The 26,977-nt window shown below is 43.1% G+C and overlaps 1 protein-coding gene across 7 annotated transcripts; it reads right to left on the minus strand.

Moving 5' to 3' along the window:
- Positions 1-976: 976 nt before the first annotated feature.
- Positions 977-26,051, minus strand: rnf157 (ring finger protein 157). Of its 7 annotated transcripts, XM_020630845.3 has the most exons (20): positions 25,394-26,048; positions 22,304-22,422; positions 18,445-18,533; positions 18,101-18,250; positions 16,652-16,769; positions 16,469-16,535; positions 16,328-16,371; positions 16,187-16,234; positions 15,957-16,028; positions 15,634-15,793; positions 14,589-14,701; positions 14,264-14,496; positions 13,080-13,182; positions 12,806-12,914; positions 10,517-10,731; positions 10,349-10,411; positions 9,728-9,776; positions 5,739-5,849; positions 4,567-4,601; positions 2,895-3,033 (listed from the first exon to the last, which is right to left on the minus strand). In XM_020630845.3, exons 1-19 carry the CDS (start codon positions 25,479-25,481, stop codon positions 4,567-4,569), a joined length of 1,986 nt encoding a protein of 661 aa, XP_020486501.1. In that variant the 5' UTR covers positions 25,482-26,048; the 3' UTR covers positions 2,895-3,033. The 7 variants fall into 7 exon arrangements, with proteins under 7 accessions (XP_065805798.1, XP_020486498.1, XP_020486499.1 ...); XM_065949726.1 differs by lacking the exon at positions 4,567-4,601 and having other exon boundaries at positions 977-3,033; positions 10,517-10,632; positions 25,394-26,051; XM_020630842.3 differs by lacking the exon at positions 4,567-4,601 and having other exon boundaries at positions 977-3,033.
- Positions 26,052-26,977: the final 926 nt, after the last annotated feature.

Here is a 26,977-nt window from a genome sequence, read left to right on the forward strand (position 1 = left end):
GCTGTTTTTCTCCGACAGCGTTGTCGAGAATCACCGCTAAGTACAGCTCCGCTAAGACTCAGAGCGATAAATACATTTAATTGAATAAAGCTCCCTTTTACTTTTACTCGCGTTCATTTTTAAACGGGTGATTTTACTTGTAGGCTACTTAAGTAAAGTTTCCTCAAAGTAATATGTTTGAGTAGAATTATTTGGTACTCTTTCCACCTCTGCCAACATGTCCATGTGTTAGCATAGCATAAACATGTTAACAGCAAAGATCAAACACTTTTTCAGCCCCTTTATCTTGTTTTACTCAACTGTACATGGTTATATATATTTATAAGGCACAAGGTTACATTTGATCTGTACTTAACGTTATGTTAAGATAAGGCTGCGGCTAATTTAAGTGACAGGAATCTTCTTCCAGCTTTGGGCCGGACGTCAGTTTGTCATCTTAGAGAAATATAAAAATGTCTCTTTAACTCCTCAAAGAATATATATTTTTTTTTTTATCTCAAGACACTCTACAAATAAAGAGCAGGCTAATACCGTACTCTGTTGTATTATCTACAAATACCGAACATTAATCCATCATGAGCACAGCATTTGGCAACTTTAAGCAAAGTTACAGTGAAGGAAGAAGTGCCTTTAAACAGGCAGAAACCTCGAGCAGAAGCAGACTCACTGAACAGCTTTCTGCCACAAATGTGTTGGGCGTGAAAAGAGGGAGATGCAGAGAGATCGTGCCCTTTTAGCTCAGTGATTTGGAGGCCTGAGAGGTTTATTTTACTGATGACAAGAATACAAATTGAGCTCTTTGGTGGGAAAGCAGAGTTTGAAAAATGATTGTGTAGAGCAGGGAGGAGAATTTCAGGGATTGTGACCATGTTAGGAATGATCCCGGAGAGGCATTTCATCTTCATGGACACAAAACCAAAACATGCAGTGATTAATGAATCAACAGTAAAAAAAACAAAAAAAAAAACAGTGACTGTTTCGATGCAAAAACCTTTATTGTCCATTTGATGATTTCTGACATTGTCACTCTTAATTCTACAAAAGTGGGGTCCAGACCCATTCCTTTGATATCATACTGAGACTGTTGGCCTCATCTACACATTTGGACTGTGACAACATGACTTGTTTGCAGCTTGGATATAGTAGTGCAGAACCAGAGCCAGCAACAGGTACATAACACTGCAGAAGGATATGGTGTGTTTTAACGTGGGCGCAGTGATCCATCATCAAGTTCTCTACAGGAGGGTGCAGGCTGACCTAGACTAACATGCTTACTTTACTATCGCCTCATGCACCGAAACGTGTCTTCTAGGAAACAGCAAGTAGTGCATTAAACGTTGTTATTGTCCCTTTTGAGTTTATGCTATGTGAGCGCGCGTTTGTGCGCAAAGTGTGTAAACCTTTACAAATTGTTCACATATTTTCATCCACATTCTAATAAACAACACAGTGATTTGCAACAAATAGAACACAAAAACAAGGGCATCAACAACAGGTGATCAATACATTAAAGTTATACAAACCCAAAAGAAGTGAAAAGGTTCACAAATGAGGAGACGGCGTCTCGTTGGGGTGATAATAACGAGGGAATACGATGGATCAACAAAAAGCCGGCTTACCGCAGCGTTGTCTGAAAACTCTAATTACACGGTAAGATGTTATTCTCGCTTTAAATCCCTTTTACAATGGCAAAAAATATATATATATAAAATAATATTTAAACACACTGCTATGTCCGGATTCGAGTACAACAGGCCGGTGCAAACAGTTTTTGTTTGAACAGAACGTGAGCGTCCTCCTGTGGGAGAAACAGGAGATGCAGCTTGTCATCTTTATTGCTTGGTGGTCGTTGTTGATTTCCAGTTGCACTACGATAATACTGACATGCTAAGATGAGCTGTAGAAGAAGAAAATGGTGTGTGTGTGGTGTGTGGTGTGTGTGTGTGTGTGTGTATGTTGTGTGTTGTGTGTGTGTGGTTGGAGAACCAGATTAGGGTTGAAAGTTTATGTTTTAATCCAGTGAAGTTGGCGTGTTTGGATGTCACGTACATTCCCCTTCTGCATTGTCCTACATTCTGCGTGACGTTTTGCTTTTCAGTCCATTCCTGTTCATATTTGGCCGCCACTTCTTGGCCCGTTCGTCAAACTTACAAAGTCCGCCTGCTTCTGTGTTCACATTCAGCAGAGGTGTTTGGAAATAAAGGCGAGGATGAGAGGACGAACGTCGGCAGAGGAGTCGAAAAGCTGCATGCGAAGTCGAGACGGGAGCTCCCTGATCCGAGGAGAGGAGTCAGCACGTTTTTTTTTTTTTTTGTTTTTTTTTTAAGTTTTGCTAAGGTATGGTAGTCCGGTGAGAGCTGACATTTATGTAGTGTCCTCTCATTCGACAGACAGTTTACAACAGAGAAGAAGAAACACATAGGTAATAAATCCGATTGCCGATCACAGTAGCCCCTGACTGTTTGGCTGGTAAGAGAGGAGAGGAGAGGAGAAGAGCAGCATGTGTTTGTTCTAAAGATAGAGTCACAATACAAAGATCTCATTGGTCAGACCTACAGGTAATAAATAATAACGTAGCAACAAGTAAAGTCACTAACAAAAAAAAAAAAAAAAAACACTCCTGTGAGATGAAAGTGCACAGAGGACTGACTGCTGAAGCCTTGTTGATCCTCTTCCCTCCTCTTTCCACTCGAGGAGTTTTAGCGCCAGCAACAAGGAAATCCAGGAAATGTCGACACGGATGGAGGGGGCGGGCGGGGAGGGGATGTTTCCCTGTTCAGTGAGGACAGTATCCAGCGATGCAGCACTATGGCAGAGTAGAAGAGCTGACTCTGGACGTATAAGTCTGTGGGCTTTTGTCGGGTGTGAGTGTGGGGGGGGGGGGTTACACAATGAGTGGTCCGCGGCGGGGATGTTTAGGACTCTGGCCGTCCCGGTTCTCCGCCCCCTGCTCCTCCAGGTTGATGTTGCTGGTGGAGGTGTGGTGGGGACGGGGCTCCAAAACAGGCCTGTAGCCCCCCAGGTACATCAGACCTGTATCAGGAGAGGAGGACAGACAGAGACGGGGAAAGGCTCAAGTTGAAACATCTTATTCCAAATATATCCTGGAAGTTAAACGGAGGATGTGACTGATATCTAAGACTCGTTTGATTTCAGACTCTTGTCTCTGGAACCTCCTCCTCAGTAAAATTCTGCAGGTTCTGAAACATCCAGATCTATGCGGGTTAGGTTTGTAACGTGCCAGTGGAAGCTGGTGCATTATTTCCCGGGAGGGGGGGTTTGTACATCTTGGTACGTTAGCTTGATGCCAACACATATTGGTAACTGTCATTAATGGGAAAACTGAATTGTTATTTAGCATGTCTACAGTCTGCACAGTACAGTTGTGCTGCGGGGTGGTGCAGTGGTTAGCGCTGTTGCAACACAGCAAAAGGAGGTTGGAGGTTTAAGCTCCTACATCAGAGTAGTTACGCTTCTTAAAAAAAAAAAAGAGATACTTTAAATTCAAGACCTGATTGTTTGAACTCCTAAGCCAATGCAACACCGAGAACCCACATCTACAGAACATGTGCAAATAAGTAAGCAAGGCTATTATGTCAACACCATAGACTGTATAAAACATGGACGTAGCCGCAATGCATCACTCGTTGGTTTCCGAAGAGGCCTTATGAAGCCCAAGGTTGGCAGTCGCCATATTGGAAGTGCTGACTCTGACTAACTTCTGTGTAATGGAGAAGCAGGCAAAGAGGCGAGTCCAATGAATATCATGTAGCTTGTAGCTCGTCAAGTTGTCATCTAACGAAAACGACACAGACAACGCTGACAGTTTCAGGTACGTAAGAGGATTTGGCCAAAGTGACGTCCAGCTTCCCGTCAGCTACAAAATGTCCAGCTGTCAGTCAAATCAACCACTCCCTAGTTCTGAACAGTTTTACAAAACCATTAGCTTTAATATAATCAGAGCGGATGACCAGGGCTGTTTTTTGTACCACGTTGTAAACATGTTTATTTCAGCGATTATTACTTCAGATTTAACGAAGGTGGTGATGAGGATTCCTTGTTTTTTTTATTTTTTTCAGAGCCAGCCTGAAGAAGACACTTTGATGACGTGCACTGAGGTGTGAGGGCACATCGTCAAATCTTTTATTCAACTTTCTTTCAAAATGCATTTATCCATTTAGATTTTGTGGTTAACACTGCAGACCTCCTGATGTGCTTTTAAGGTCAATTAAATCATAACCAACATGTTCCTGACTCGAGCCAGATAACATGCAACTTTGAGAGAATGAACTATTGACAGTTTTAAGGTCTAAACCACAGAGAACATCAACATTTAATACAATTCCTTCACTGCAACTACTTGAAAGTACATCAAAATATTAACACTTTTTTTTTTTTACATATTTCTAAAATAATTGCAGAATAAAGTGTTTCGGTGGTTTTGTGTCAAGATGTTATCAAAAATGAAATCTGACTGAGGTGATAGATGTGTTACATACAAGCGAGGACAAAACACTGTAAACTGGATCTCAGGGTCTGATCTAGGGTCTGCCCATAACTTCATACCTATTCCTGTATGTGCACTGGGCACGACTCCTCATCTGTCCATCCGAAAGAAGGCGAAAGGAGGAAGAGAGACAAAAAGGAGAGAAGAGAAGAGAAGAAGGAAAACGTCCAGGAAAAGACAGGAGAAGATGTGAAGAATGGCGGGGGGGGGGGGGGGGGGGGGAGAGAAAGAGAAATAACAGAACACTTTTTTACGACACAGAAAGAGAAAACATGTCACAACATACACCATCAAAGACAAAATGTGGCGATGAAGATAAAAGGAAATGAAATCAGGATTTAAGAGGGGAGAGGGCTGAGAGCTACCGAAATGATGCAGCGCTAAAGGCTAATCGTGACTTGGCTGTTTGGCTTGGGAGAAAAATTAACAACAACAACAACAAAAAAAAAAGAAGAGATTAGTAAACCAAGAACGAGGTAGACACCTTCGGCCTTCATCACAGTAACCCTCAGAGTGTTCAGAAGCAGGGGGAGGATGATGGGTGGGTCGGGTGGTCGGGGGGGGGGGGGGGGGGGAGGAGATGGAGGGCTTTGAGAATGAGTTGCAGATGTTTGGCAAAGCAGCTTGGAGCCGGCAGACGCTGAACATGAACTTCGTCTCTGGGATGGACCCGACTCTCTCTCTCTCTCTCTCTCTCTCTCTCTCTCTCTCTCTCCCAAACACAAAGAGTGAGAATAAAGCATGCAGACGTCAGACACAGAATAAGACACACGCATACATAAGAAACCAACGCAAACACACGCACACACACACACACACGCACCAGGGCTTCAGCTAAAGGGGGGGGGGGGGGGGGGGGGGGGGAGTGCAAAGCTAACCGGTACAGAAAAGCAATGAAGCACCACAACACCGAGGGGGAGGGATGAAGAGAAGAAGGAAAGCTCCAGATCTTCATGCTGGGTAAAGATGCTGAAAATACTCTCTGGATGTTTATTCTGACCAAATAATGTTTTTTTGTTTTTTTTAGCATGTTAGCATGGCAAGCTAATGTGTCCTTATCTCTTTAGACTGTTCACTCATGCACTCTTTCTTCCCCCTCATCTTCCTCACTCTCCCTTTCCTTTCCCTTCCCTCATCCAGACCCCCCCCCCCCCTCCCCGCCCCCCACAACCTCACTCTCACGCCCAGTCCTCAGCTCTCATTGGTCCATGTTCGAGAGGTTGCCACTCACCGGCGAATCGGCTGTCGGAAGCCTGCTCATTATCCAAACCCAAAGAGGGCGTGTCACAGAGGGCGACGCCCTGATTGTTATTGGCCAACTCTGGACACCTGCTCCGCCCACCTGCAAGCGAGGGGCAAAGGTCAAACAAGAGCAGCCAGGCACAGCAGGGGGGGGGGGGGGGAGGAGGAGGGAGGAGTGGGGCAGGCAGGGTGAGGTCGGGAAGAAGGGAGGGTGTCAGAGGTGGAGGGGTGAGGTCGGCCATGCTGGAACGGCATTCGTTAAAACTTCATAATTGCATTTTTTCTAACGTTTATCTGACTTTGAGGAGAAATTTAAAGGAGTTTGTTTTGATTACATTTCTCTCGTGTTTGTCTGTGCGTATATGTATAAACAATTCTTATTTACTATATTTATTTATAGTCTTTAGGAAGACTTTCATTTACATAATGTTCTGCTGTGAGTGATGTATCGATGTACTGTTCCCCCCCTTTTTATTGAGTGCTTTTATTTCTACGTCGGGCAAAACTCAATAAAGTTTCAAATAAAAAGTATATATAAGTAGATTCCTGGTTTCTTTTGCAGACTTGAGGTAATGAAACCATTTCATCTGGACAATTTATTTTACAAATAAAGAGCACTGAGGTTTTTTTCTACATTCAGAGAAAAGCTCTATATCATCATGTGGGGGTTCTCCACCTGGGGGGGGGGGCACATGATGAGGGTGAGCATGTAAAGATTTAAGTATCCGACTCATAAAGGAACACTAAATAAATAATGAAAGGTGCTCTGATGCCAGCCAAGAACACAGAGAGAACAACATGTACAGAATGGCCAGCTTGTTCACAGCACGCTCATTGACTAAACCACCGATCCATCTTCCCCAATCGTTAACTCTCAATACAAAGAATTTAGATTTTTATCGTTTCAGTCTAAAAATCTGGCGGTTGTTTTTTTTTAAAGAAGCTTGTTTTTATTTTAAAGGGACAGTTTTATAATAAAGAAATTAAATAAAGTGTTTTAAACGTAACAGAGAGTTTGTCGATATGACGTTTTCTCACCATTAAACTGTATTAAATGGGCTTATTTGATTTCCTCTTGTTGTAGTTTTGGAGGACTGTTGGTGGCTTACTGGGAGTACATTCACTATAATCATAACTGCTTTATGTCCATGTTCGATGATAGTGTGATAAATGAGTTTAAACTAACTAGTGTTCTTTTATTTTCCATAAGTTGTACAGTGTAGAAGCTGTTATGATGAAACCGTGATAATAATAACAGATTGAATCATTTATTGCTGAAAGATTCATATCTTTGAATGTTTTTTCATTTCAGCATTTACATTTTGAGTTTTAAGAAGCACGAGAAGCATTGTAAGCTGTTGGCTAAAGTGACCTAGCGTTAAGCCACTTGTAAATATTGAGTTTTCTTTGTAGAGCAGTATTAGCACTAGCTTTGGTTACCTGTCATATTTCTCTCTCTCGAAGTGGAGCTGTCTGTGCACATTTTTAAAAAGCATGAAGGAGATTGATGTTGCTTTTTGGGGTTTTGCAGAAACTCAAAACCGCCAGACTTTAATTATTTAGCCGCTTTTTTGTTTTTCATGCTGCTCTGTTACCTCAGGAAACACTTTACAGTGTTAGCTTGTACATTAGCATGCCACACTGGAGCTAATTAAATTGTCATTTTGGTGTCTGTTTCTCACTTGTTAGGTTTAGGTTTCTCTCTATTGGTTTAGTTTTTCTGCCTTTTCCAGCATGGCCAGATAAGAGATTCTGACATGTGAAAAATGTGCAAGTGCCTCATGCCTGCAGCAAGCCTGTGTGTGTGTGTGTAGGTGTGTATGTGAAGTGCTAAATGCTGAAGAGAAAGTGGCAGAGATGGCTGGATGATTGGCAGCTCAGCACAGACACAAAGACAGGGCACATACAGAAGCTGTCTGACAGCGCCGGTGCAGATGCACACACATGTTGCGTGCAAACATACATCCTGCAGTGCGTGCGTGTGCACATTCACAGTCTGTCAGGCAGCACAGGTCCGCTCGTCTCCTAAAGGACTGAGAGGTCATTCAGTAACTCACAAGGTACTCAGAGATCGTTTCAGTCTGGCCCCAGGTGTCAGAACACACAAACACACACACACACACACACACACACACACACACGATCCACAGAGAGACTCATTTACATGAACATGTTGCAAACTGTTTTCTGAAGAAAGGTGACCTCGTTGTTTTTGCTTCAAGCCTTCTGGTCATTGACTCTCATTCTCCGCACACAAAAACACTTTCGTAGCACTCTCCCTTTCTCACAATCATACACAAAGACACACACACAAAGACACACACACACACACACACACACACACACACACACACACACACACACACACACACACAAACAGAAACACACTCACACAAACACACAGATGGGGCATGAAAAAGCGTTCATGATGCAGCAGCTTAAAAAGGCCAAAAAGCAAAGTGCAGATCTTTCTGAGCAATCACATGAAAATGACATACCTCATACACACACACACACACACACACACACACACACACACACACACACACACACACACACACACACACACACACACACACACACACACACACACACACACACACACACACACACACACACACACACACACACACACACACACACACACACACACACACACACATTTATATAAAGAAGGTGCAGGTCATGCATATGCAAGGCAGTAGCCTGGTGTGCAGCAGAACCTCATCTAAACAAAACAGGATGCTTGAACGTGCTGGCTTCCTGTTGTAAATGAGAGGACGCGCTCAGTGACTGGAATCAATCGATATGAATTGTTACATGATCGCAGACTATTGAATTCCCTGATAAGGAACAGTAGCCCTGCTCAGACTGCCGTTTCAAGGCACGCTACTTAAATCCCTGTGACGTTTCACCTTGGATCTGAATGTCACAGAGGCGTAATGGGGGGACGAAGTGATCATCCCTCTGTACCATCTTTGGAGGTAGTAACAGAAGTGTTACAGAGGCAAGACGGAGCCTGCAGTGTGTGTGTGTGTGTGTGTGTGTGTGTGTGTGTGTGTGTGTGTGCCAAAATGCAATGTGAATTCACAGACTGGGACACCATTATCATTATACATGTCTTAAGGCGTGGTGAAGGCGGAGCTTAGTGCCTCATGAACACAGTCTGAGAAAGGGCTGCTGATGGCACAACGCTCTGTCTTCAGCTGTCTGGTACGGGGGCCAGATCCCCCCTGAACTTAAAGAACAGACTGAAGGCACATTGATGCTATCTTAGTTCAGGGCCTGGATTAGGGCTGCTTGTCCTCATCTTAAAGTTGAGAAAAGATTCAAAGTTGTTTTTCATTAAAGCTTCTGAGAGGAGTTTTTATCTGGCTTTAAACAGACTGATTTGCAGGAACGGGCTTTTGTCCTTTCAGTCTCGAAACACAGGAACTGGCCTCGCCCTAATGTTCCTCGCTATCCATTCACAAAGTCATTACCATGACTGTCGTCTGTGGTGGGCCTCAATCAGGCGGCTGATTGTCTGACTTTCACTGTGAGTCAGACATTTTTCACCAATGAAAAGAGGAAAATATAGATTTTTTTTAATGTCTTTTAGAAAAAGAAAATGAACATTTTAAATCCCAGGTGATCTCAGACTAAGGTTCTACTGCACACACACACTGTATGAGAAGCCATTCACTGAATGTCGTGGTGTTTACAGTCAGCATCTCATGCATTTTGAAAGGGACTGCCCCCTCTAGAGGACAATAACTGCCATGTGTTTTTTTTTTTTTTTTTTCACTTTATTTTGAAAGAGCCATGACTCAAAAGGCTTTCACTGACAGCAACCACATAAATATATATTAGATAGACTGCTGAGTCCATAATATAGTTTGTATGAAAGGTGTTTGTCTCATGACCTGAGTGCAACCAATGCAAAGGGAGGTGACAGGTCAGGGGGGTTTAGAGGTGAGAAATGGTCGCCATAGTTACCTTTCCCATTAGATGGAGAGGAACAGTCCTCCTCCGTGACATCATTTCCCTGAAGACGACGGGGGGGGGGGGAAAGCTTTTGTTAGACTTTAAGAGTTTTTTGAAATACACTAAATGCAATAATCAACTCCTGCTCTGCAAAATATCGATACGGCACTGACTCCTGTGATCCCATTATCGAATAGCTGGTGCAACATAGTGACATCTTATTTTAAAGATTTCCCTGCCAATTTGACCCACCACGTCACTACCCGTGTGACTCTTCACGGTGGCACTTATTATGAATGAAGGTAACATGAGGAGAAGTTAACTGGCCAAAGAAGAAGAAGGCAGCATGATGATGTCAGACAGCGATTTAAAAAGGGAGTTAAAAGATGAAGAATGACTGACACCAAACTGCACATGAACATATACCAGAACATTTATCCTGCACTTGATCTTTTCAGAGGCATTTTACATTCTTCAGTAAATCAGATATTTTCCTGTATCATTGCCTGGTTGTCTTGCAATATGTCAACCGTCCCAGAATCTCTGTGTCTTGATATTACGGTTATGGTGTATCACCACGTACTGTACTGTAACCCTGAGCGTCTAATCTGCAAACATGCGTTTTACAGTCACCTCTGAGTCCTGCTCCTCCACGGCCAGTGAGTAATTTTGTTCCTTTTGCTCCTGGGAAAACTCCTAAAAGTATGAAATGATGCAACAACTTTAGATACACTTCAGGACAATTTCATCCATCTATTAAAAAAAATAATAATAATAAAAAAAAAATTCTGGATTCCTCACCCCGTCCTGCTGCGACGGTCCTCGGCTCTCCATGGGGGCGTCCTGGTTCTCCTCGGCCTCCGCGTCTCCCCCGTCGTCCCCCCCGGGCTCGCCCTCGGCCCCGGCCAGGTAGGACCCTGACATGGAGGACATGGTGTCAATGCTGATGTGGGAGTGCTGCGAGTGGGAGGAGGCCATCGACATCACTGACTGGACCAGGCTGCAGCTCACGGGGTCTGGCACACAGACGGAGACACACATCACGATCGGGGTCGGGGGTTTTTTTTTCTTCTTTTTTGTTCTTTGTTTGCCGAGAGAGATTTTCTAGATTTATTTAGAGAAAGGGTCCCTGCTCTCACAGAACTGCCAAAAGTGAAAGTCCAACACAGCCCATTCTTCTTTTCTGAAGAATAAATCATATTTTTTTAGATTTGTATGTTTTGTTCCCACGTTAAAGGAAAGGCTGAACATGTCAGGATGTTTACTTGTTTGTGCCGCTGTCTTTTCAAGGATTAGTTGATTACCCTGCTGCGTGATTGTACTTAGCACGGAGTGAATCAGCATAGCTACACATATTATTTAGGGGTCACAGCTAGTCAAGACTCCTTCACCTTCAAATCTCAGAGAAAAAAAAAACAGGTTGTACCATTTTTTGTTTAATGCACAAAAGATCTGCTGGATCTATTTCATGTCTAACAGCAGGCGAACAGAGCACCCAACATCTAATCATCACAGGGAGGTTGGCAGGTTTGGTTACTACTGAATAGAAACCTGTGTTCTCCGACTATGCAACCATCTCATACCACCATAGGAGACACTGCACAAAATGTTTTGTAGGGACAGATGAACTCTTGTTGAGTAAAGACGTACTGTAGTTAGCGTGTAGCTCCTCCTGAAATCCAAACCTGCCTTCTTCTTCATGTCTGGGTATGTAAGCTTTAAACAAAAGTTTACTTTTTGTGTTAAATAGGGAGTTTGAAGCTGCTGATAGGCGTATTTTTTATTTTTTTTAACAGAGCCGAGCCAGCTGTTTCACCCTGCTCCCAGTCTTCATGCTAACGTAGGCTAATCGCCTCCTGACTCAGACTTTCTACTTTAACACTCCAAAATGAGAGTGGTTTCCGTTGACCTATCTGTGGGTATCACAACAATGACAAACTTCTGAAGCTCTTACTGTCACACTTTTTGGACTAAATATAGCCCAGCTCATTTTCAGCAAATGAAAAAAAAAAAAAGGGAATCACAAATAGAGAAGCTTCAGAGAGGATACACACGTCTGAGGTTATTGTTTTATCGTTTATCTTTGATTCCAGCTGAAATAACAATCCTCTCTTCCTGTTTTAGGGCCAAAGAGCCACCCAGCAGAACTCCCTTCAAATCTGATCCAGTGGCACCAACATCAACCGCTGCGGTGGTTCCAGCTTTTGATTTATCCGTTCATTTTAAAAAGGCTCCGTGCAGCGTCGCAAAGGTTTGGCTCTCAACTTTCTTGCTTGTCGCTAGCGTTGTGTTTGGGTGTATTGGTTTAATCATCCATGGAGTTAAGAATTACATTTACCCAGCGGGAGTTTTGTGGACATTTTTAGATTAATTCAGAAATAACTTTTTCCAGGGGGCAGAGACATTTTCACAGCCAGAACAACAAAGAAATGCACAGATATATACAAGGCAACGGACAAAGAGACAGTAGTGCTTGGAGTGTAAGACAAAAGATAATAAAAGATGAAAAGGTAACTGAACAGATATGTGAGTGTTTTTCTTTTTGCGATAGACAAAAAGAACGAGTGTGATGCTGGTCTGTAACGTCTCTGTCTTTGTGTTTTACTTTGTGTGTTGCTTCAGCTTTAATTTGATTACACAGCATTCAATCCAGATGTTTTTCCCCAGTCTGGATACTGAAACGTAATCAGGTGCAACACGGTGAGGTTTCTGCTGTGTTCTTTTACCTACTGGGTGACTGAGGTGCTGCATCAGGCATGAGACTTAAAACAAAGAATTACCATAAACAAATAACATCTTGATATCTTTGTGAGGACCAGTATTAACCACAAACCCAGACAGTGAGGACGATTCTGCACTGCGAGGACAAAGTCTCTCAAAACTTTGAAGGACTCTTTAGTGGTATTTAAAAATAAAGAAAATGTGGTTATTGATAAGAGTTATAGTCAAGAACTGGAACTTAAGTGTGAATGTAACGCTAGAAGTTTAAGGGTTTGGAAAGCTTTATGAAATGTGTGTGTGTGTGTGTGTGTGTGTGTGTGTGTGTGTGTGTGTGTGTGTGTGTGTGTGTGTGTGTGTGTGTGTGTGTACCTTCAGGGGAGGTGATGGTGGAGGAGAGCGGGGTCCCAGTGCAGGAGGAATGGTCGATTGCTCCGGACGAGGAGAGAGTCAGGTTCTCGCTGTCTGGAGTCACTCCATTCTATAAAACAAGAAGAAGAAGAAGAAGAAGAAGAAGAAGAAGAAGAGCGGTAAGAGGAGGAGCTCACAACACAACACGATCCTCCAAACACACACAAACCAAAGTGTGTTCATCGATGAAAACAAAACAAACAATGAAAGGATGTTCAGACACACACACACACACCTCCTGCTGGTCCACAGCCAGTTTGTGTCGACAGGCCTCGGATTCACTGCAAGACTTCTCATCCTCCTCTTCAGGAAGCACAGAGGAATTCTGGGAAAGTGACCTGAAAATGAACAACAACATTTGGAAACAAAAATGAAACACTCAGAGTGGGTTAAACGTATCTCTACTTATGAGAGACAATAAAATACAACAAGGAAGGTTTACTGTATATAATTCAGTTAAATGGTGTTTGAATGAGGTGTGCTGTGAACTGAAGATTTATTTAAATATGTTGTGATCGGGACTCATTTCATTCAGCCTCTTTCTTTTATTAAGAATCAGTTTATTTACTGGTTTGTATTTAGAGTTTTCTTTAAAGCTCCTGTGAGGAACTTTTGGTTTGTGTCGATTTTGGCGCCCCCTGTGGACAAAACGGGAACTCTTTTTACAGATTTTGTTCTGTAAATGTGTAAGTAGTGATTTTAACAAATAATCAGATACTGGTTTTCAACAGTGGAATGTGTCACTGCTGTGGAAAAATCTAGTCTGTTTCTGCAGCGTGCTGTCAATCACTACGAGCTGCTTTCAGGCATTCAAAGTAACCATAGAGAAAAAGTCAATCCTGCTGTAAGAATCTTTGCTTTTGTGGCTCATAAAGACACATCAGATTACATTTTCAACTTTTTTATAACCACATAAAAATAGTAACAGAAGTTTTTTTTAAATATTGATCCCCTGTTAAAGAAAAATAAACATATATATATTTTTTTTTAAAGATTTATTTTGGGGCTTTTTGTGCCTTTAATGGAGAGATAGGACAGTGGATAGAGTCGGAAATCAGGGAGAGAGAGAGAGTGGGGAATGACATGAGGGAAAGGAGCCACAGGTGGGAAGTGAACCCGGGCCGCCCGCTTGAGACGACAGCCTCCATACATGGAGCGCGTGCACTAACCACTGCGCCACCAGCGCCCCAAAATAAACATTTGTAACAGGCAAAAATCCATCTGCTCCTTTTGACCATTTTTGGGTGTATGTATTTTTTTTTTAACACTTTTGACCCGGGATGTTTTGCTCTCAACTCAGAAGTCAATCCCTTATATAGAAAAATGACAAAATATTTTTAAAAACATTCCTTTCATTTTATGATTTACGTCCCAGAGCTTTCTGCCCCTCAAGGCTAACTTTGACACAGTGTGACTCACTTTGAACCACTCTTCTTGAGTTTGAGTCCCTGACTGGAGTTGGAGTGGTCTAGAGGGGAGACGGAGCGGGCCGGTGCTGGGTGAGGCTCGCTGCTGTAGGGGGGCAGTGCTCCGGAGACGTGGCTGGGGCCGGAGTGGAGAGGAGGAGGAACAACAGAGGAGGTGTTGAGGGGGCCGTTCAAGGCCTCCAGGAGAGACACGGCCTCGTAGCCCGGAGGGATGTGCTCTGACGCCTGTGACGGAAGAGAGGACACTGGGGATGTGAGCTAACTCGGACTGGGATGATCATGATTTCATACATTTATGGTTTTAGTCTGTGACTCACCGAGTGCTCCTCTGAGTCAGAGGTCTGCGACGTGATGACGGGGTTAAAGCTGGTGGGTGACAGAGGACTCAGTTTCTTCCTCATGGCTCGGATCTGCAGCAGAGCTCTGAATGCTAACACAAAGATGTAAATCTACGGTTACATTTAGCTTCACTGCTGCTTCCTGGGAAATAATGAATATTGTAGGTGGTAAATCAGACGCCGGGCTTGTGTTGAAACATGTCGTAAAGATCTTTGAATAAAGTTTTTCCCTGCTGCCAAATATTTCTGAGGATTCATGTTTGCAAAGTTTGCATGTTTGTTCAGCAGAGCCGTATGTGAGGGAATGTTAAATAACATGATCATATCAGCTCAAGAAGCAAAAACAACCTGTGATTGTCTGAGCCATGAAAAGGAAGCGTGGAAACTTTTGATCCTGGTGATTAAAACATTGGCTCCTAGCTTGGGTGTGGGTGTTCGGGGGGGGGGGCTCTGTCAGCTCTTAGGTTGTCTAAATTAGATTTGCACATTTTGAAGACACACTGACTGGAAAGTGTATTGAAAGTGTATTGAAAAATACATGATCCCTGACTCAAGAATATCCAGCTCCTCAGTCAGCCACACTTGTATTTCAGGTTCTAAGAAATCATTCAAAATTCATGTCAATCTTTAACAGAAACGCTTTTTTTTTCTTCTTCGAGTGGGGGGGGCGGTGGACGGCTGGCTAAAGGTCGCTTGTGGCCTGGTTGAAATGTGACACAAAGTGCAAAGTCTGATCATACTGGACATCTGCATATGAAAAAGTGTTCTTGCAGACTCCCCAAAAAAATTCTCACTTCCTCTGGCAACAAGAATAAATAATGCTCCTTTATCTTTAGACTCTGGTCACTTTAACCTCTGTGTACCTTAAGAAGGAGCTTTTTTTTTTTTTAGTTCCATATCTTGAACTTTGTTATAAAATTGGAAGAGATAAAAAGGGCTGAAATCCTTCGTGGGCAGCGTTTTTTTTTCAGCGTTGTAACCCACTTTCCAACAGTCTTGTTCTTCATGATTGATGGGAACTCACGCAGTCTGCAGATGGGGCAGCAGTTGGCCTGGTAGCGCAGAGTGTCTGCGCAGGCGTTGCAGAGACACAGGTGTCTGCACGGCAGGATGAGTGTGTCCCGCACATCTGACAAACACACCACGCACTCAGCACTGTTGTCACTGATCTCATCGTCAGCAACCTGCAGATAAAGCAACATTTGAACGTTAGGAAGAAAGAAAACCTCGTCAGGGCGCAGCAGACACGCAGTCACACTGATTTATTTCACCACGCTGCCGCGTCTCTTCTGATGCATTCAAACGGGAGCAGACAGAAAGATCCTCTCCTGCGTCTCTGATGTTTACCTTTGATTCTTGGCTGTTGTATTTGTTCTCTATCCCATAGATCTCCTGCAGGAGATAGCTCACTCCGTCCACCTGGGAATGGGAACAAAGTGAAGATTAAAAGGCAGCGGGTCTCGTGGGCCAGGTGTGATGTACAACAGGGAAACACAAGCTTTGGTGTTTCTTTGTCTTTGAAACGGCATAAAACAAAAGTCACACAGAAGAGAGGAAAGAAAAGACGGTGTATTCACCACTTGTTTCTGCTTCAGAGGCTTCACACAGTAGCTCCCGTCCATGTGCTGACGAAGAAAGCAATAAAACATCATCTATAAAGATATAATGAAAAGATGACTCTGGCTCTGATTTCTTTTTTTTTTAAACCCCTCTCTTACCTTTTCAAAAGTTGCCAACAGTATGTGAGAGTGTCCCAAATGTTCTGCAAGGAAAACAGACATCAGACATGTCATGGTTTAAAAAACTGCAGCTCAGCTTTGAGTCTGACCATCGGTGTGTTTTAACAAGCAGCAGCTCACCTTCCCCTTCGTCTACAACCGCCTGGACCACCATTGGAAAAATCTCTTTGTCGATATCAAACAGCAGCTGAGGAGAAAAATAAGGAGCGTGAGGGGAGAAACGGAGCGTTCATGTTTTGACAATCTTAAATCCTCGTGGTTTTTCAGATGACACACACACACACACACACACACACTGCTCACCTCCTCATCAGCCCACTCACTGAGGTTAACGGTGTGTGAGGGCAGACAGAACTGCTGGCACACTCCCCTCTTAAAGTGCACCGTCTCCGACTGCAGAGAGCTGTCCTGAGGCAGGTACCTGCAGGAAACACACGCAGAAACAGTGAACTAGAGAACACACAGGTGCTTTTTTTTTTAAATATATTTTCTGTGCTTGATTGAAAATGAGAAACACACGATGAGAGAGGAGGATAGGCAGAATTTTCCATCCGCTTTGGGCAGGAATATCATCGTATCACACGGTGTTTTCATACATGCTCAAAACTCCTGAAAATGTTTCGGGGAGGGGTCGCATGTGTGCACGCCAACAGCCGGCTACTCAACCTGACTTTACCTGATGTACATGACCTTTTCCCTGACCTGCCACCTCGTCAAATGTACACGTGAGGTTATGAAGAGCTGAACGCAGCAGGAAATATTCTGGAAAATTCAGAGCGAGCGAGAGGGCGGAGGCGATAACGTCTATACTCTGAGGGCGTTGGACAACCAGCGTGAGCTTCCTGAACGTGGTGAAGCTGCTTCAGACTCTTTCCTGCTCGCCGGTATGGATTTATTACTCATTATTTATACTGTCACTAGGTTTGATTAAGCGTAGCATGAAAATAGAGGCATCAATGTCATCGTGGCATCAGACTCTGTTGCTTTGTCCGTCATTTCCGTGTCTTTCTTTTTACACCATGCCCTGCCTCCTGAGACCCCTCCCCCCTCCCGGTTAAGTCTCCCGCTGTGAGGTGCAAATGAGAAACAGGCTAGTCAGGAAATGTTCAGGATTTCATGTGCGAAAAGGGCTGCAGCTACTGAGATCTGCATTTTGCCCTCCTTAAAAATGTGTCAATGTGAATATTTAAGGATTGAAAGCAGACGTCTGCTTTTGCTGTGAACGAGATGTACAGTCACTCACACTTTTTCCTGACCGATAGTGATACCTCAACAAATCTGCAAGAGGAACTTTGCTTCAAAACATCCAAAATAAATCCCACATGTTTTTTTTTTTATATTTATTTTTGGGCTTTTTGTGCCTTTAATGAAGAGACAGGACCGTGGATAGAGTTGGAAATCAGGGAGAGAGAGAGAGAGTGGGGAATGACATGAGGGAAAGGAGCCACAGTTGGGATTCGAACCGCCCGCTTTGAGGACCACAGCCTCCATACATGGGGCTCTCGCACTAAACACTGCCCCACCAGCGCCCCAAATCCCACAGGTTTTTAATTTTATTTAACTTAAGACCTACTGGATTGCCTCGGCACTAAAGCCGAGTCTGCAGCTTGTTGTTACAGAACGCATCGAAATAGAATCCGTCACACATCTTTTATAAAGACAGGTGCGTAGGTGAGCAATGTGCCCATCGAAAATCTCACAGGTGAACTCCCACACATTGTCGTTCCTGTACTCTCCCTTCATCATACTTACACCGGCACTCCGTTGTGAAACTCTTCGATGGCCTGGTAGTAGATGGTTATGGCCACCTGTGTGTCAGCGTCGAAGGTGAACTCTATGTTGTAGCAGGCCCTGCTCTTCACGGCCGCCTCATCACCCGGCAGCTTCAGGTCCTCGCTGCACCTACAGGTAATCCAGTGTTTTTTGTTTTTTTTACATTAAATTTCAGATTACATTTTTAACTGTGCAATTTAATGACATGTCGAAAAAAAACATGCATGATTTGACACTGTGTCATAAATCAAAACGAGTTCAGTGGACATAAAAGAAGACAACAGCGTTGAAATGGTGTGTTTATGTAAATTAACAGTGCGTACCGTACGAGCCGCAGCGTGTCCTTGCGGATGTTTATAAGGCTTCGTAGCGTCTTCACTGGTTCCTGAGGTGGAGGGGCTGCGTACGGGAACTGAAAACACAAAAGAAAAAATAATTATATACACAAGAAAGTAAAACACATGTTGTGAGACTAAAGAAGAGTAGCATTTATTTTTCCCTAAACCGCCCCGACATTCCTCTCTTCACCACAGGGAACTCAGGGTTACTCAGTGGCCACCGCTGCTCCCGGTTTAACCTTTACACACAAGGGGTTTCGATTGGTCAGCACCACAAGATGTGAGCTGACAAGTGCTGAGCCAGAGCAGGGGGGGGGGGGGGTGGGGGGGGGAGAAAAACTGCACAGATTGTGACTTTCCAGGGACAAGGCTGACGTTTCAGACCGTGTTTGGCACTTCTCAGCACACACAGGGACCACAGGAGTGTGAACAAGTCCAGGGTCAAAGAGTGTCTGTCTTTTTTTTTTCCCTTTTCTTTTTTTTAAATCTGGCTTAAAGGAAGACTATGGGACGTTTCAGACCTAAATGAAGCAGAAATCAAATATGTCCTCTGAAAATAACTCTGTGAGTCATGACTGTCTACAAGGAGTGTGACACCCCTGAGTCCCGCTGTCTGAGCCGTACCTACAGCGTGTTTACATGGAGGGGACGGCCGGCTCATCCCCTCGCTTATACAAGTTGTTTAATTGATGGAGTAGAGAAAAGCAGAATAACATACTGTACTCACTGCTTATTTGAATGTCACATAAAGCATTTTTAGATCATGGTCACTCATATAAATGTACACGCAGCGTGAAGAAACGAGCAAACTAAATAGCGCTGGCATTAGAGTCGTTTTGGTTTCATGCTGGTGCTCGAGGGCGACATCTGCTGGATCAAAAAGTCGCACATTCTTCCTTTAAAGTACCAGAGAAGTTAGCCACGTTAAGACTAATAACATGTAACACCTGAACACCTCCTTTGATTGTCCTATTCTCTCTACAGTCTCCAGCAATGAAGTCCAGATCTAAAGAAACAAATCAACACGTGACCTCCAACTTGATCCCTCTCTTTGTTGTGTGTCTGAAGCCAGAAGCTGCTGACGGAGCGTAAACGGAGAGTGGAGGTGGTTTGAGGATCACTGCAGGATCCTCAAACCACCCCCCCCCGTCATCGGTTTCAGTGTGTGTGTGTGTGTCTGTGTGAGTGAGTGGTTGTGAATGGCACCATTTTTCAGCGCTATTACACATCTGGGCTCGGCAGGAGTCACGCCTGTAAACTACACACGCCAACACGCGCTCTGAAAAGAACCATTCATGGGAGAGCGTACAGGCTTCCACTGTAGGTCTCATTCATCACACTGACACTGACTTAATTCTCCTTCCGACGTCACGGTAACGCTCGTGGTTAGAAACTTGAATTCTGATCTGACATCTAACTGTTTGAGGCTCTGACAAATCACTTTCATTTCCCACTCTTCGATGATCGTCGAGGTCTGGAATGACAACGGAGAGTGGAGAGTCTGGAAAGACTAAGGCGAACATGAATCGGCGCTCGTAAACTGTAGTGATGTTTTGTAACTAGCCTCTTATTTAAGAATGTACATTTGTATGTGTGATATACTCATCTAGATGGACACTTTTGATATCGCATCCTCTTCTAACCACTGTGCTGCTCTGGTCATGACGCATAAACGCATAACTCAAGGTGATACATCAAGAGGTTACCGCTATACCATAATATTCCTCTCATCATCCTCCCTTTACATTATTTCTTCGTTGTACTGTCTTTGTTTTGTTTTTGTTCCTTGTCAAAGCGTCTTTGAGTATCTAGAAAAGCGCTATATATTTAAGCCCTCATTTTAGACCCTCTCTTATTAGCACTAAAGGCCGAGTACAGCTTTTTTTTTATTATCCATGTCAATAACCCCCGATATCTGTCAAGACATTTCACTAAAGCCATGAAATGATCAAACTCGTCCTGATGCTCTGGGTAAAGTCAGAGGATCGTCAAGGTCAGTCGAATATGTCCGTTTAAATGTCCCGCCAACGTCCAGCTGTTGTTCAGAGATTACATCCGTGGAGCACTCGCACGGCTAAAAAAAAAAAAATTAATTAATGTGCTCATGCGGGAGTTTCTGAGAAGCTCTAAATATAGCCTCGTCCATTATCATATTGGTAGAGCGGTGGCAGGAGACCGAGAACACAACAACTGCGGTTGGTTTTTCTGATTCCACAGCACCATCTGCTCAGAAACCACAAACGTTATATAACGCTGGTAAAGCTTCAGTCACACGTACAAGAATAAAACATTTTAAAAAAACATGCTAGCACCGGCTGAATTCTCTTTCCCACAGGAGGATTATAATCACCCACATAATCTGGAGGAAAAAAAAAAAACTGCACTCCTAATTTTAGCACCCAGTCTAGACAGAAACAGCACTTGGACTTTCCATATCAGCTTCACCTAGTCAGATTCTTTTTCTCTCTTTTCTCTCTGGACTTTAGCTCATTTTTTTTTTTTTTTTTTTTAATCTGCAGCTCTCATTAGTTTGACCTTCAGGTTCATGATGAGGTTGAACGAACCCTCCGGAGGGACGTCAGTTATCAGCTGTTCTGTGCAGGAGGCCACGCAGACTGCCGTTCCACTTTGAATTAGTCTGAAGCTGAAATAAATTAAAAGTCAGTCACAGCCTGGGAGCCTGTTAATTGAAGCTGCATGGAGTCAGGGCTGTTGAAATGTACCAGCCTCTCTGTTTGATGGAGAAGACACAGTAACACCTCAGGATGCTGGAAGAGAAATAGACCTTTTTTCTTTTTTTTTTTAATTTGGGGGATCGCTGCTTTTGTCAGTTTTAAACCACCACAAACTGAACATCTTACTCGAGTCAAACAAGCTATTAATAAGAGTCACTTTGAGCTCTGAGATCATTTTCCCTTTTGTCTGACAGCAACCACGTCTTTGATATCAGGGAATATAAGCTGCAGGTTGAAAAACTGTGCACACAAGAAATGTACCAATTTGTAAAATTCCTCTTTTTTTTTATTATTCTGGTGAAGAGTTGTCCGTCATATTGACCTAAAGATAAATACATATTAAAATGTGGACATTGAAGCATCATTTCAGCTCTTTATTTGTCTGTTTTAGTTTCTAAGCCTCCATCTTTGCTGTCCTCTTTTCATAAGCTTATTTTGAGACGACACAAACGTTTCACTTTTAGACCAACAGGCATCAAGAGTTTTCCTCAAAATGTCCAGAAAGAAAAAAGGAAAATTGAAACTCTAAAAACAGCTCAACAACTTGGGGAAATCCACTCTCTGATCAAGAACAATTTGAAGTGATCAAAAGCTCGAGTTATAAGGATTAGTGATCAAAACGTGACCCTTGACTCCCTCTCAATGGGTCGGGTATATGAGGGGAACATTCATGCAGTTGTTGCAGAGTTTCTTTTTGTCTCTCAAGAACAACTTGGGGTAGCTGAAAAATCTGCTGTTAATTCAGACGCCAATGCAATCGCGTGCCAATCACAATATTTGAGTGCTGAGGATGTTATTCACAGAAACATTTTTAGCGTCTTTGGCTCAGATATTTTGCCACATCAAACTATTTAATAGGGCTAAAAGAAATGGAAACCACAGCTGTATATTTGTGTACTCAAACCGGAGCATACAAGAGATACAAGAAAGCCAGTCTACGGCATCAGCTCTTCTCATGCAATGCATCCTGGTACATGTAGGCGTGAAGCTATAGCACTGATGGTTTTATCATTATTATCATTACCTTCAGGTTTGACATCCGAGACAAACATGAAGATCATTTCCTTTTCAAAAATGAAGTACAGCCGTTGAGGCTCAAGAGCACTCACCGCCACAGGTCGAGTCCCCAGGAAGTTAAGGTCTGTGTTCTCCCCGAACAGGTAACCCTCCGGATGGGTGGAGTCAAACTTCTCTCCCCCCATGATAAAATGGTTGGCGAAGTAACTTCCTACACAGAAGAGAGAGAATTTGTTTGTTTGTTTGTTTTTAAACTGAACATATACACAATATAATAAACATGCTTTCAGTTCCACATGGCAAATATTCAGGCTCTTTAAAAATCTTTATTCAGAATATGGATCTTAATTCCATAAAATACTAAAGCAGTAAAGAAGTAGTCTTGTTTTTTTTTTTAGGCTTATTTCTAGGGAAACATGCTGCACTCATTTCTTTCCATGGATCATTGTACCCAAAAGAAGATTCAGAGACCTCAGACGGACAACATCATCAGCTTTTTGTTATTCTTATTTTTCTTTTACCCATCTGGCACCTAACTGGCACAAAACATTAACAATTCCCGTAAATGTTTGAAATGTTGATTTAGCTGGCACCGTCGTGCACAGATAGCTCCAGTCACTGCACAAGCCAAGAACACTCAAACTGCTAACTCTCTCACATCAAAAGCAAACCATTAGTCTGCTTTATACTGGCTTTACCCAATCAGGTAAAAGTGTCAGGTAAAAATAGCTATGACAGTTTTCCCCTCTTGTGGTAATATGTTTGTTCAGACTACAAAACGAAGCCTTAAAGGGCTGACGTCAGGGTTTTTTGTTTTTTGAGCTGCGGCCGGTCCCACCTGTTTACCGAGGGTCCAGGTTGACGAAAACAAGACTGAATAGATCTTCTGCCTTGTAATAACAGGGTGGTGGGGTGATATCTTAAGTGTGTAATGCTGGTTTGGAGTCTTTAAATACAAGCTGTGAGGACATGCAGTCTGACATCCCTTCTCTGAATAAGGCTTCTTTGTTTGTGCTGGAGAGGAAGAGGAGTTAACCGTTAAACTAACCATGCTCTAAAAAATATATTGTGACCAACTATAAAAATAAAAGTGTGTGAAAACTGGCCTCTCCCTATCGCCTTATTATTATTTACAGCAGGTAGGAGAGAGGAAGCGGGCCAAAGCTTTGTCACAGGATCCCAGAAACAGGAACTAAGGCTGACAGATCGGTTTCAGCAGCAGCCATTGGCACCACCTTCCTCCCCTCCCAACACCAACACTACCACCACCAGCAGCAGCTCTCCTTCAGGCTCAAACCAGGACTGCAATATCACAAATCCATGCAGCCTCTAACTGATTCAGAAAATCTGGGGTGAGAGAGTCTCTTATTGTGGCTACAAGTCAGCTGATTTTCTTCCTTTCCATCCGTCCTTCGATACATAATGTCTCTATAAAGCTCAGATACAGTTATTGTATCAGAATATAGCCTGGCACATCACATCCGAGTGTAATATAACTCCACTGCAATTCAACTATTACCCTCCCAAGTCATATTTTGTGACACTTTTAAATTGACTTAATGTCTCTGTCAACAATTGAACAGAAAAGCAATGGCAGTATTTTCTTCATGATGTGATTTGTTGACAGTCAAACTGGATTAAAGCTAAGCCTCGGCCAGGAGGTAAACTGCAATCAGAAAAAAACAAATCACATACAGGATGACAGGCTGAACAACACACACAGGTCAGTTTGAGGTCCAGAGGGGCTAAAGGATTATTTCAAAAGTTTTCAATCAGACGGCAAAACAATACCTGGCAATTATTATCAACATACGCGTTTAAAGCACTTAAGAATAATACAAACATGTCAATGCTGCCTCAAGCTAAATGTTATAAGACCTCTGCCTTATAAATACACTAAAGGGTCAACATTTTAGTACAAAACTATTTGTGTGTAGCCAATTAAGAGTTGGAGTAGGGAGGGCCATCCCTTCACCAGCCAAAGAACAACATTGCAGACTACTGAAGATTGTCAATCACTCAATGGTGTGAATCAGAGGGGGGGGGGGGGGGGGGGGGGGGGTTAGAAGTGGTTTTACTCTATGGAGACTGAAAAATAAGTGTGTACACATGGTCAAGAAAAAACAAACGATTCAGAAATGTATAGCGGACCTCTGTTAAAGACATGTTTCACCATTTTTTTTATTCTAAGATGTATTAACTCCACTTTGTATTTATTAGGAAAATCATTGAAAGGTGAATCATTTAAGATAAAGATGTTTTTTGGTTGTATAAGTTGTATCGATGGTGGAAAAAGATGACTACATTTGATGTCAATGCTTAAATGCAATGTTTAAAATGACCTTTTATTAATTTCTCTACTCTACATTGTACCTCTATCTGTCTTCTTCCTATTTAAATCTGATCATTTGTATTAAATAACTTAAATATTATGTTTTTTTTTTCTTCTTTTGGTCACTTTGAAATCATCAGTCTCAGCCCTTGACAGTGCCATGTTTCACTATTTTGACTTTTTATATTGGGAATAAAGAGTTAACGTTACATGATAATGAAATTAAGCACTGGTTGGGTCCTGTTTTATTTATTTTTTTAAATTGTAAGGGAAAGAGTACAAACAAGGATGTGCCTTAAATGACACTTTTTTTTTTTTGTAGAGTTGTGCTGATAGGCCTGTCATGTTTGGATCTGTTATTTCCATCCTCCTGAGATCCACCATGATGACTTAATCATGCCAGTCCAACAACAACCCTCTGCTACATGCACCAAGAAACAGCAAAATCTCAGCGTGCCTCTGTATTCTGGCAGAGAAAATATCAATATGTGTAGAATAAAAATATCCCCTGTGCTGGTGTCAGTATCGCTTCAAGGACATCACATCAATTCAGTGCTAGAAAATTATGATTAAATGTGAGAGCAAATATGAAGTTAATGTAATGTTTAGTAGAAAAGGTGAAGCAGTGCCCCCCCCCCCCCCCCCCCCCCCCCCTCTCTCTCTCTCCACAGGTAGCTGCTTCAGGTTGGAGGCTCAGAAGCCCTGCAGGCCTGTCAGCAGCTACAAGGTAACATGGTGATGGTGATGTTTTTGGCGACTATCCCTAATCACAAATAAATCATGTGCAGTGAAGCTGTAAAGCCTGTAAGTGGTACATCGCCTGGCCTAACCTGTTTGCTCGGTGACTTACCAGATTTGGGTGGATAACGGTACACCGAATTGGACGGAATGTCCACTTCTTCCACGCCTATGTTTTGTCTGCTCGTTAATGCTCCCATTTCCAGTCAAATGCAGACCACACGGGTTCACGGGCATAACACTGGGGGGAAAAAAAAAATGGTTTCTGCCTTTGTTTGCGGCGTGTCCTTTTTATTCCTTATCATTTAATCCAGTTCGTGCTGCCCTGAACATTTTCCTGTCGGGACCGAAACACCCGAACCACCGCCGCCCCCCACCCCCCCCCCCTCCCCTCCGAAGCCGTGAATTATGTGACCGTCCCGGGGATTAGTAGTTCTTCTTCTCTGGCTTGCTTTATCCCCTTCCCGGTTGCACGATGCGGATCGTTGTGAGGCAGAAGTAGTCCCCCCCCCCTTTAACAGCGGATAAGTGCGCTCTTATGATTTGCCGTGCGCCTTGGCTCTGCTCGCTTCAATGTTGCGCACAAAACAGCAAAAAGTGCTCGTCGACATCTCCCCCCTCCTCCTCCTCCTCCCCTTTGCTCCGCTTGATGTTGGTCATAAACCTCCGGTGCTGGATCCTGTCAAAGGGGGTCTGTGGCTCCGCATGACGTCAGTAAGGCTCAAATCCGGGCCGTGGTGCTTTTTTTTTTTGTTTTTTTTTTTTGCGCAGTCCTCTCTCTCTCTCTCTCTCTCTCTCTCTCTCTCTCTCTCTCTCTCTCTCTCTCTCCCTGTCCCTCTCTCTCTCTCTCTCTCCCTCTCTCTCTCTCTCCCTCTCTCCCTCTCTCCCTGTCCCTCTCTCTCTCCCTCTCTCTCTCTCTCTCTCTCTCTCTCTCTCTCTCTCTAACGTGACCTTCCTACGCCAAATGCAAAAGAGTGGCGCCGACTGCAGTGCAGAGGAAGAAGCCTCTGTGGGGGTACAAATAACTTTAACTCCTGGAAATGTTAGTGAAAGCACAACTTTTTAAACATTAGACCCCCCCTCCCCTTAGTTATGATTTAATAGAAGCTTTATTTTTTCCAACAAGTCGCGTTAATATTGTGATATACAATGTTTTTAATGCAACAATGTGTAGCGTTTAAAAAAAAAAAAAAAAAAAAAAAAAAAAAAAAAAAACTTTAATAATGATCATGACAAATATCCACTTGCATCTTTAATTAAAAAAAATGACTAAAAAGGAACAAAGACATTGTGGTGGTCAAATAGTGCCGTTTATAGCGACGCCTTAACAGCAGGGGGCGATAGAAGTGTTTTTACATGAGGAGGAGAGAGAGCCTGCCGGAAATCCATTAGTAGTAGAAGAAGAAGAAACAGAAGCGAAGCGGCCAATGAGAGGAGGCCAACACGGGCGCTGAGCAGTGTTGCCAGGTCCGCTTGTTTATAAGCGACTTTTTTGGGCTTGTTTTTTTCTGTAAAGTCGCTTGCAAATATCGTCGGTTTTTTTTTTATGAACCCTGTATGAACCCCTACTGATTCTCTCCCAACTCAACACAATAAAGCGACAAACTATCGCGATAGTTTGTCATTTTCCAGGATCCGCCCACAACCCCTTTTACCCTATGCGTTTATATTATACTATATATATATATATATATAT

The sequence above is a fragment of the Labrus bergylta genome, chromosome 21 (assembly GCF_963930695.1).
Source record: "Labrus bergylta chromosome 21, fLabBer1.1, whole genome shotgun sequence".
Taxonomy (NCBI): Eukaryota; Metazoa; Chordata; class Actinopteri; order Labriformes; family Labridae; genus Labrus; species Labrus bergylta.

What these genes read in the sequence shown, in the direction of transcription:
- rnf157 (XM_020630842.3), bottom strand. Translation starts at nt 25,481, where the DNA reads ATGGGAGCATTAACGAGCAGACAAAACATAGGCGTGGAAGAAGTGGAC. An exon ending in CTGACTCAGAGGAGCACTCG is followed by an intron (nt 14,497 to 14,588) that starts GTGAGTCACAGA and finishes CTTCCGTCACAG; the next exon opens with GCGTCAGAGCACATCCCTCC. An exon ending in TGGCTGTGGACCAGCAGGAG is followed by an intron (nt 12,915 to 13,079) that starts GTGTGTGTGTGT and finishes CTTGTTTTATAG; the next exon opens with AATGGAGTGACTCCAGACAG.